The sequence below is a fragment of the Glandiceps talaboti genome, chromosome 18, assembly GCF_964340395.1.
Source record: "Glandiceps talaboti chromosome 18, keGlaTala1.1, whole genome shotgun sequence".
In the NCBI taxonomy this organism is placed as follows: Eukaryota; Metazoa; Hemichordata; class Enteropneusta; family Spengelidae; genus Glandiceps; species Glandiceps talaboti.
Genome location: NC_135566.1, coordinates 19,146,869 through 19,159,262, shown reverse-complemented (window position 1 = coordinate 19,159,262; position 12,394 = coordinate 19,146,869). Strand labels below are relative to the sequence as shown.

At 38.9% G+C, this 12,394-nt stretch overlaps 1 protein-coding gene across 1 annotated transcript; it reads left to right on the top strand.

The window, feature by feature from the left end:
• Positions 1-4,970: 4,970 nt before the first annotated feature.
• LOC144449090 (retinol dehydrogenase 12-like) lies at positions 4,971-11,641 on the top strand. Its single transcript, XM_078139512.1, has 4 exons — positions 4,971-5,628; positions 9,191-9,433; positions 9,739-10,041; positions 10,340-11,641. Exons 1-4 carry the CDS (start codon positions 5,499-5,501, stop codon positions 10,669-10,671), a joined length of 1,008 nt encoding a protein of 335 aa, XP_077995638.1. The 5' UTR covers positions 4,971-5,498; the 3' UTR covers positions 10,672-11,641.
• Positions 11,642-12,394: the final 753 nt, after the last annotated feature.

The window sequence follows — 12,394 nt, the reverse complement described above, 5'->3', positions numbered from 1 at the left end:
TTTAAGCCGGTGACGGGAATAATTTGGCAAGCTGTTTACCAGTGTTCAGTTGCACTATCAATGTATATGGTTTACTTTAACAAGTTTCGAGTGTTTGTTTCTGTTTTTGTGTGGGTTTTATCTGCATTGAGTACAACAAATTGCCCCAAATCATGGTTTGGGTTTTATTATTCTCCTTAAGTAGATTAAGCATAAATCAAAACGTACAAATTAGTGAATTTGAAGAAAAAAATGTAGATGTGACTATTTTCCATCCCTAAAACGTACCTATAGATTTTAATAAACTTTTAGGACAAATTCCGATCTACAAATCTACCACACTGTGACTGTACATAGAATCTTATCATTTTTGGATGACCACCAAAATGTGACGTCATAATCAAGGTGACATCACGTCCCATTGTGTCGTAACAAAGAAACCACAGACAGTGGAGGAGAACTGTATATGAAGAAACTGAGGATTGTAGACATGTTCAGTTCAAAGGGCCGACGTGAAGTCGTCGGAAGGTTCAAAATAATTTGTCAATAACAATACAAGTAACAGATGTCATTTTTCACACCGTTTCTCAACCAATCAAAGCGAGGCTTACCAAAAGTTTCACAGTATGCCTATTTCAGCGGTAATTGCTCCAGAATCTAACGCAATTTTCCCAATCTGGATTATTTAGTTTGTTTTTCATGCAATAAATCTAAGCTCTGTTCCTTGAATTGTCTATCTATTTTTAATTCAACTGATGCTCATTGTTTGTCTAATGTAGAGATACCTTGCATCAGAACAAGGGTAGACGTCCGACTCGATAGAATCGTGTAAGTATAACCCCCGGGGTATAACCCACACCTCCATGATAGAATTAAACTCAAAGACAAAGCGACATGATTCAACGTTGATATTGTATGTGATTTCGATAATGCAGTTGAATCCCGTGTTCTTAACGTTTTTTTGTAATAATTTGTGGTTGACAGTTCACCCAAATTAGAGAAGATCCGGAAGGCAAGAAACCAAATCAAAGTGTCACTGCCCGCAAAGTAAACGTACGGTGTATCCGCGCTGCCATCGGATACTTCAAACCGACTTCCGGTAAACGCTAAATATTTCCCACAGTTAACTCGTTGTTGAAATTGTTTACAAACAGATACACCATTGTGTACTAAACAAAAGACCAACATTTTTCTCACCTATCATTCCTGAATGGAATTTTTATCAGCTTTTATCGTAGGAAAGCGACAAAGTATAACCATACTCTGCCGAAAAATGCCAAACATGTTTGAGGTGATAACAGAGTCATTCACACCATTTCATAAATAGCTTATTATTAAAGAGATATTGTTCCAATTCGCATATTTGGCTGATTACACTTTCTATCCTTATTAGCAAGTGTTAAATACACCAATCAGGTCGGTGAATAATAGTAGTGTAAGTACACTGTTTGTAAAAGGGTTGCTTTAAATCGTGTTATTTCACACATTTGGTGTGACACTACGGAGTAGAACGTAAATATTCAAGTTACAAAATAAACAATCCAACCTGATTAATGTATTGTAAAGACGTATTCACACCATTAAACCATAAATCATTTCAAACCACGTCCACAATAATGACTACCATTTTGCGTTTAAATTTTCCATTAATCTTTTGAGAATTTTCGATAAATCTTTCGAAAATCTTACGGGCTGATCGTTCTATCCCAGATTCTCGTACAAATGTAGTACTATCGTATCAGTGCAGCGTCGAGGATCACATAGGACCATTCTTTTCTTCAAAACCAAGGAGGTAGACTTGGAAAAACTCATCATGTCAGAACCAACTTTCATTTTCTACTCTCTGTCAGACAAGTGTGTTTCTCGTCCAAATTTAAAGGCCAGGGGTTCCAATCCAAGGTTCTCACATTTAAAAGTTATCTTATCAGTAGACCCATAAGGATTACATATGATTATTATTTTGCTCTAGATCAACTTTTGCTATAGCTCTGCCAGACAACTGTTTTTTCCAGTCCGATTTTAACCCCAATCTGACATGGACCTTTAATGAAAAGATTATACTAGTAGATAAAAAGAGAAACTTTGTCTGCCTCCATGTTATTTTCAAGTCATATTTATGTCAGAGTGTAAATGCACATATAGTTACCATGCCGGATAAGATTAAGATGTTAGCAAGAAATAGCATAAGAAACAAGACGAACACTTGAAGCTTTGAAATGAAAATACAACAACAACAAAACCGACTGGCGTCATTGGACTTTTGGGGTTATAAAAAGGTCACTCCATATTGAAGGACATCATAATTATTTAGTAAAGAATATGGTACAAATATCATTGGATATTACCGGTGTGTGGCATTCTTTGGCGATTGTGGCGGTGTTTTTCTGGGGCTTCAAAAACACTCATAATAATGCGCTTGACATGTATATTCTCAATTGTCAAACTTGTCGCCCTCTTTAACGCCACTTCCTGTGTATGGTATAGATTTTCGTACTTTTTCGGGGTGAATGCAGGGCTCCATTTTTTTTCTTCATTTTAAATTTCAAATTATCCATGCGAAGTTAAAATGTACCCTTGACCTGAGAAGTATTGGCGACACTTGTTGCTGTCCACACGGGTAATAGATTGTTTCCTGGCAAGGGTCGGTTAGACCAACCACAGTGGAAAACCGCAGTAAAGGCCGTATAAACACCATCCAAAGGACACTACATCCACCTTACATCACGTACACCAAATTCACACTGCTACACGTACAATACAAATCATTTATGACGGACGCAAACAATATTTTTTGCCTTTCGTTGTACGTTTTATATCGCCGTTCAATCAAATAATGGTAAAAAAAAAACAAGACGGTGATAAAGGTTACACCAACAAAAAGAAGATACTGCCAACTAAGATAATACCTCTAGGTAAACTAGGAAAGTTAGCTAGACTTTGGACATATACAGTAGCAGTATTCTGTAAGGACCAAACAAAATGTATGTGTCGCCAACATCTAGTATTACTCCATAAGGGCCTATACAAATGTACGCATCGCCAACATGTAGTATTACTCCGTAAGGGCCTAACAAAATGTATGTGTCGCCAACATCTAGTATTACTCCATAAGGGCATATACAAATGTACACATCGCCAACATCTAGCATTACTCCGTAAGGGCCTATACGTGTTTACGTTGCTAGCCTCAGATCGCCAAAGAATGGATGGTCTAAGTGTCGCCAACACCAGTATTACTCCGCAAGGGCCTATATGTGTCGCTTACATTTAGTAGCACCTTGTCCTATCAATACTTTATTGGTATTGCCTAACCTAACCTACGTACACTTTCAGATGAAATATTCGTTGGTTAGGAAGGTTAGGAAGATGCAACGGGGGAATAAGCACCGACAAATATGACGTAGCCGAAGTGTGGACTAAGGATTAATATTTGACGTCAATTATCTTCAAGTTACTATTCTCGTGTGCATCGCCCCCGTCACAGTCAAGATATTACTAACAATGTGGAACAGCGTCAATTCCACAGACGGAAATTTATAAAAATTATTAAATGAGTGATTTTTTCCCCAACCTGTTTGATATTTCCGGTATGGGGCACACGTTTTCAGTTTGAAAATAAACCTACTGACGTAGTAAGTTATGGGGTTGAGTTTCGATAATCTAATGAACACTACTACGTCACTCTTCTCATTTTACAATTAATCACATAATCAAAGTTTAAATTTAGCTTACGGTCACGTGACAAGACATTACATCAGTGACTGGCACTGCGTCTGTTCTTTATTTTATATTTAATAATATATTGACCGTTGTAACAACTCGGCGTAGGCTAGTAGCGTCTTTCTTACATCTTCTCCGGTTAGATTGTAGCCTGACACTTCTTTGCTATTCCGATTTCCGCCAACGCAAATGCAATGCTTACGTATTTCATCCAGACGATCATGATATTTTAAAGTCATCACGCAATAAGATAAATATTTTGAGAAGATTAACTGGTAGTATCAATTTTACGTGTGTGTGTGTGTGTGTGTGTGTGTGTGTGTGTGTGTGTGTGTGTGTGTGTTTGTTCGCGCGCGTGCCTGCGTGTGCGTGGTTGGTTGGTTGTTTGTTTGTTTGTTTGTTTGTTTGTTTGTTTGAACGCTTGTACTATAGAAGTTGACGATAGTGGCACAGAACCGAACGTTGAAAACTGCTCTGTCCAATTCAGCGCCAATACTTTAAAATCTAACATTCTTCATAAAACCTTTTTAATAATTATTTTGTAATTCTACGCCATGTATTTTTTTTAAATTTATAACCGTACATTAGAATTACATCGCAATTACTCTGAATAATGATAAAAAGTTTGCTGTTAAAATGATTACCGCAACTGATGTGAAATTAGAGTTGCCACATTCTGTCACACATGTAGGTCCATCGGTAAAAACTGTTGGTGAATTCATGGTAAATTCCATCACATCCGACAGTAGATGTAGGTACGTCTGGGCGCTGGCTGACTTCTGAAAAAAACGTTCCTCCATTTCAATATTAATGATGGAAACGGACAGGTTGTCTCCTAGCTTTGTTGATATTTTACTTTGCTATTTCCTTTTCGATTTCTTTTAAATGAAAATAAAATGCAAAGAATCTCCGTGTCAAGGCAATGTAGGTGGGCTAATATTCACCGGGGACGAATTAGTTACGGTATCGATTCAAATTTTTTTTTTCATCGGACTCAGTGGACTTTGAAACCCGGGGAACGCCTGTCACAAAAGTCGACGGAAGATAATGGCGTCCGTCTAGTGTAAATGCAATTGTCTTGTGGGAAAGTTGGTTTGTAATATTTCATTGCTATGTTAATTTTTAATGCCCTTTCCTTTATTGGTCCATTCATTGAGCGGTATCGTTCGAGACAAGGGTTCACATCCGGAAGAATTTCTTCCGTCGCCGACACCATGCAGACACGTGGGCAGACCACCGTAGAAGATAAGCCTTAAGACAAAAACTTGTTCCGTGATTAACTGATGATCCGTATATGTTGTAGTAATAGTAATATGGAACTATGTGATGATTAGCGTGACGAACGGTGAATCGTGGATAATGGGGAGTGATCCGGAAGTGGGTCACCAAGATGATACGAGAATATCCCAACAGGCCCAGTCATCAATGGTGGAGTTCAGTGGTATCACCATGGAAACATAAATGTGACCTTAACAGTCGTACTATCAGTTGGGAGTCGAGTGTTTTTCTATACTTGGCTTTACTCTCAGTTTATTAGTTACCTATTTTGGCCGATAAGTTCCGAGAAAACAGCGAGCGTGTACGATCGAGAGTACTGTGAAATGGATTGCGTCAACACACAGAGAGCGTGTCACCAGATCGCCGTCAATGGGGATTCTTGATGAGCTGACGTCACCGACTTCGCTGAATGGTTGGATTATAATGAGATGAGTCACAAGTGTATATAAACCACAGAGGACTAACACAGTCTCATTACACGTCTGACCACTCACTGAAAGTGTTCTACTTAATGCAACAGAATGGTACTGTACGCGATCCTTCTAACGGCTATCGTAGCCACATGCTTCGCAGTCTATTACTATTTCGCCAAGATGTCTGACAAGTGCGTCTGTCCGGCAAGACTAGATGGCAAAACTGTCATCATAACAGGTAAGATTTTATTTTATTTCTTCAAGTCATTTATATATTTTACCAACGCTGGTGGAATTCAATCGATGGCTCGATCATGCTGTAGACCACGATACTTAAGAGTTGCGCAACAGGCTGGTAGCGTGCAGAATGAAATTTATGTATGGGAAATTTAAGTGAAAAAAACCTTCGTTGCCACGACAAAATGTTTAAGAGACATCATTTTAGGAACTTGACTGTTGGAGATTGACATCCGTTCAAATTGGCGTTTCGTGAACGATGCACAGGCAGCAAAACCATGCAGTAGCGCTCTTCAACTCCTGCATATGGGGTCCTTGGTGTCGTGTTCGTGTGCTACCAGTATTAATTTAGTTCCCGTGTAAATGTGTTTTCCATCACTGCCGTGCAAATCCTCGCTTTACCATGACGTGTGCAGTGGGTGCTCTATTCTTCATACACTTTGTGCACTGCCGAAAATTACTGCTACGTACAGTTTTCAAAAGTTATGGATTGTTACCCACGATGTGATAGTATAATGAGAGAGTTAGCTGGGAAATTGTAAACAGTTATCTACGTTATAGCTTCGCGTTGTTGTTGAGATTCCCATCACCAGCGTGGCAAACAGTTGGTTGCGGTAACACTTCCAAACCAAATATATTTACAAGGAAGTTGACCGCATCCGTATTTGCAGCCTAGGCAGTGCAAACGTGCTGCATACAATCCGTTCCGGAAAATATTTTTTTTTCAGGAATATTGATACCATACGAGAAACCGCTGGTATTAAACACGGTTAGATTTGGCTGTAGCTGGAGACCATATTAGCAAAAGTTGGAAAGAGTTGCACTTCAGTAGCGCGCAAAATTTTGCAAATAAAATATCACGTTGGCACTTTTCATGGTCGTCAGTATTTCTCCGTCGTCACGCGTCGAGCTAAATGTCTGGCCCAGGGACTGGGGTCCAATAGTAGACAATGGCTATTTCAGCATTACCTGGCCAATTTCTCATTAGTCTATTGTCTAAACTTGTGGGTACTGGACATGTTGAACAAAACTTGAGTCCCTGGCAACCGGTGTGTTTGCTTGCAACTCATTCATATAGGGTTGCTATTTCATTTCGATCGAAGGTTACCTGTTACTGGAGAAGGGGTCGACTTTATTATGATGGGCACTTTTTTTTCAATAAAGCAAGGTGATTTTTAAATGCTTAAACGAAGGTTTCCAAGGCAGAGAGCATGTTTTTTTGGCCTTAAACCGGCCACTGGATGGGGTGTTACATAACTCTGTAGGCAGGACAGTCCTTCGTGTAGGCCAGTGAACAAAACTTGTTCAATACCGTGAAAACTCCCAGGGTCCGAGCTCAACTAAGAGCTCTTTCAAAGTGGAGCTCCACACAAACAAATTATCCTTGGGGCTTTTGATTCATACGAAGACTCGGAAGAGAATAAGCTTACCCAGTGTAGAGTCAGAAAGCTGTGCAATCAGCGGCGTACTAGATGAACATGATCAGAATACTTTACTTCGGAGTTACTCATTCCAGCATCACTACTTGTTCGACTTTTGGTTATCACCATCTGTTGCCATGGCGACCAGAATGACTTCTGCACAATTAAGGAATATAAAGAATGCGTCCTTTCAGTTGGTATAGGTATATTCATCGATTGTGCTGATAGAATTGATGGTAACCGTGCAAGACAAAACAAAATCTTTCACCATGTTATTTTTTCGTCTTCGATGCAAGCATCTAGCACCTTATCTTTCATACTCACCGTGTCAAGAACACGCCTTTGAAAGGAGTCCAAATGTGTCACGTGATTGCCCGCCAAGGTCCATCTGAAGGCTTACTTATATTTATAAAGACATTATAAGGTTCAACCTGTAGAATTCAAGGCCGTAGCAGTCAAGATGATATGATAGATGAAAACAAACAAACAAACAAACACATATCATCCCGCCCGACAGAAATTTTGCGTAGATAATCTTACCATTATCGGACATTCTTGCATCTTTATGCACCGACTTTCGCGAAAATACAGGGCAACCTTGTTCAAAAATCGGTCAATTAAACGTTGGAAGAAAAAAATGTGAAAGTAGACCTCGTTTAAGAAAAATTTAAAAAAAAAGCCCATGGAGTGGTCATGTTTCATACGCTTATGTCAATGATGATATTGCAGCAAGCCCGAGTATCACGCTATTAGTGGTGCACACCTGCAAATTTTGGAAGCGAGATAAAAACACACGCTTTGAAGAGCCCAAATCAACAGGATAAGACGTTGGGAAGAAATCATTCAAATACAATATCTGTGCTCACATTGAATGAAATATTCAATTGAAACTCCTCCGTCATCGAGAATGAGATCTCGCACGTGTGCTCTTTTAGCTGAAAGGGAAGTAATTAAACAACGATAATTTTACAGCCAGGATTACACTACACTCACTAAGGATAATGTACTTGAAAAACTCGATAGCCTCTTAAGAAAAACGAAAGTGTTCTGACAACTGACGTTACGGTGTTCTAAATTTTGCATCTGTTTATTCGCACCCTATGAAAGATCTTATCCTTTGAAAATATATTGACTTGGTTGAAGTGACAAAACACAAAAGCCCATGCAAATAGATTACTGCAGTCAAATATTAAATTCTTGACGTTTTGTTGAAATACGAAACCCTTCCTGATTGGCTGATTTACTTGGTTTATTCCAGCGTGCCCTACATCTTTTCAGATCAAAAGGGCGCGAAATTTCGGCAGCCTATATTCATTACCTTCATTCATGTTGATGAGATGTCTCCAGATTATTTAATGGTAGGCGAGTTATTATGCCTTATTAGAGATACTCATTCCGGCAGCGCTATTTAGGAGAAGTTTGCGGAGAATAGGGAACACAGAAGGTGTATAGACGTACAACCTAGCAACAAAGGAAAAGTTCCTCATCCGTGAACATCTTATCATGTAGATGAAGTTGATGACGTCAAGCTTGACTCTTGTGCGTCACCTGACCCAGAAACACTGCTTACCCCAAGGGGGAAACTGTCAGTAGACCGGCAAGCCAGCTGTTCGGAGCTGCCCTCTAAAGTTGCCCGCCGTCAATTCAATCAATAAGGCAATTCACTTCCGTTGCTTCTTCAATTGTCCAGGGTTTCCATGTGGATGAAAGCAAACGTCGGGAGAGAGATGAAAGCCGGGTAGGCACATATGCAACCATCGAATGAAAAAGACCCAGTTTGACATCGACCGGTCTTACAAGTCACACGTTGTAGTCAGGTGACCCCCAAAAAGTGCAGAATCGTTTGATAAGTTGAAGGTCGAATTTTACGACTAGCGAAAAAAATAAAACATGGTTTGTCAAAGAATGAAGATCAAACCCCCAAAATATAGGCCAGCGTGAACTTCTAAAGAACAGTCTACCTTCGATGAGTATTTATCATAAAAACGAAGACGGTAAAATGTGATATATGCAAATTTATTACGTCTTTTACTCGACAAACTATATTAGGTGATGGTTACCCGGATGTTTAAGAAATTACTACGTCCAATATTTTGGTATCACAAAATCTAACCAGTCTCGTTTCTCTTTTTGATTCTATAGGTGCCAATTCTGGTATCGGTAAGCAAACAGCTTTCGAACTTGCGAGGCGGGGCGCAAGGGTCATTCTGGCTTGCCGCAACAAAGAGAAGGGAGCAATCGTCGCTGATGAAATCACCGCGGAGACTGGTAATGATGATGTCTTGTGTATGCATTGTGACCTAGCCAGTCTGCAGAGCGTGAGATATTTCGCTCAGGAGTTCTGCAACAGCGAAGAGAGACTCGACATCTTGATCAATAATGCTGGTGAGTACCTTGACATTATTACTTCAAGTGAAGATACACACTTTTGAGACTAACTATGGACTTCAAAGTACCATTCAAAGGCCTGCCTAACTAGCCTCCTTTCAAATTCCAGCACGGTGAAAAGTTTTTAGAATGGGTAATTTATCATCCAAAGGGGGGTAGTTATATATCACGTGTCAGTAGATAAGAAAGTAGATGAATAAGAGGAATCAAGTATACAAGACCACACCCAGTCTTTAGTTTATAGTATCCTTTCACGTTTTAGATAATTAATCTTATCCACTCTTCTCTTTCCTTATTTAAAGGTTTACTTAAAGACCACGAGCTTACCGAAGATGGTTACGACATCGTCTTCAGCAGTAACTACCTCGGACATTTCTTACTGACTAATCTTCTGATGGATAAGCTCAAGGAAAACGGTTCAAGCCGAGTGATCAACATCTCCTCCGATATGTACATGTTTGGGAAGATAAATCTCAATAACTTGGGTGCTAACACGGACAGAACTAAGGCATACAGTAATTCAAAACTTTGCAACATTCTCTTCACTCACCAGCTGGCTAAGGTGTTGAAAGGAACTGGTGTTTCGACATTTTCTCTACATCCAGGTAAGCATGTTTGGCTAAAAAATCACTTTCAATTCCTACTATTGAGGCAAAATCATTGCCTGTTTCGAATTCTAAGAGGGTGAAATGTGTGGTTAAAATAGATGAAATATAAGTCATTGGAAGAGTGCAGTCGACTGGGGGAAGGGGGTCTACAGAAGTTCATCAGATTACGTTTCTTTATTTGGGTGGCCATGAAAATGCATAAACTTTGGATTCACTTGTAATGTTAAGCGATATCATTACTATACATTTAAACATGCCACTAACTTACATCATATCTCTGTCTGTTGGTACACAGGTATTATCGATTCTGACCTTAAGCGTAATTGGTATGGCTGGCTCCGTACAATCGCTCCCCTGGTGACGCTGTTGTTCTTTAAGCCCGTCCAGGAAGGAATCCACACCCCACTTCACTGTGCCCTAGCTCCAAATCTAGAAAAACACAGCGGAAAGTACTTCAAAGGATGCAAACCAAGATGGGTACTCCCCTTTGCCAAAGATGATGTTGTTGCTAAGCGACTGTGGGAGGAGAGCGAGAGGATGGTTGGTTTCACAAGGCGGCGATCTTTCGTTGACAACATCAATTTGATGAGACAACTTGACAGGCAATCAAGGGAATGGGCCATGTAAATGTGTAAGCTGAAATACACATCATGAAAATGACACTTTGTTCTGAACATGAAATTGACATTATTCTGTCCTCAATTCTAAGGGATGAACAGTACCTTAGAGGGCGTTTGAAAAGAACTATAAGGACTTCCTAGTGCGTTTTCATGAGATGAAACTCACCTTACTTTTTTAAACAGAAATGTCTGTCCCACCTTCAAACATTTACTATCTTGGTGTCGTTAGGCGTCAAAGGAAAGACTGATTGTTAGAAGAAAATCTACGTTTTTTGATGAGGATACTTCACAAAAATCTACCTCAGACCTATTGGTTTGTTTGAGATACTTGGCTAGTCTGTTGCCGCAAGGTGGACCAAGTCAATATCTCTTTGTGGCAACCATTGTCAAATACATTTCACACGAGAAAAAAATGACAAACTTAAGTGAAATTTTTAAAAACAATGTTACAAAAGAAGTAAAAAAAGCATAACGTATGACAAGTTGAGTGCAAGAGCTTTTGAAGAACAATGCAACTTTGTTATTTTCTGAAAAGGGTTCTTTGTTTCACATCCCTTCACTTGTAACAGCGTGTAGAATAACGCAAACCAAACTGAAATGACCCCCTTTTGCTTTCGTCATGGGCGAGCGAAATTTGTATGCAAGTGAAGGGGTGGGGACAAAATACCTTTTTTGTCTGCCAAACACCATGACACCGCTACAAAAAAGTCCGACTTTCACGCCTAAAGAGTACAATATGCTTTAAAAGACTTCATTAACATTCCAAATATACGCTTGAATGTACCAAATACTTGTACATTCACAATAATTATATATATATTTTTGTAAGACTTTTGTAAGACTGACTTTTATTTTGTTGGTAGCAACATCAATGTCAACACTAGTTGTAATATTATTTCCATTGAACGTTTCAATTAGTTTATTTATTTCGAATATTCATTCTATTTTTGCACGTTGTGATGCAGAGAGAGAGAGAGAGAGAGAGAGAGAGAGAGAGAGAGAGAGAGAGAGAGAGAGAGAGAGAGAGAGAGAGAGAGAGAGAGAGAGAGAGATTTACAAAAACTGGGATTGACTCCCAAAAACTGCCGTTAAACGGTGCTCATGATATCATTTGTATAAAACTTTTAAAACTTAGAGAGTTGATGTACACAGTACACTTTGCACTTTTTTTCCTACTGTATCTTTCAAAGCTCTGTTGAACAGGCTCTATCTTAAAACAGTGAAGGACGCTGTTAACTGAAATATTTATTGTCAAGGGTCAAAGGTGATATAACACCAGCTTGATAAGTGTTTGTATTATATACTTTAACATAAAGTGCTTTGCCGATTTTTATTTATTTGACGAGTTAAATTTAAGTTTTTTCACCTCTGTTAGTTTAATTGAATAAAATTCAATTAACTTGCTCACTGGTTGATTAACTGATATCCATTATGTAAATATTGCATTTACCAAATAATTTTATAATAAAAAAAATCTTTCGAAAAATAATTGAATAGTGTTGGTTACTTCTTGTATAAGTGTTGCATGCTGATTAAAAGGTTTAATGAGATCAACTTTTGAAGAAACTTATGTTCACCGGATATTCCCCATCTTTTCTCGTCGAACATGAATGATCCGACTAGTTTATAACTGAACGACAACTTGACTAGTGTCAATAACTTGTAATATATCCCGTTCTGTTCAATTTCAATCCCCTCCGAATTATCTTTATTTGTGAGAAAACTGTTGT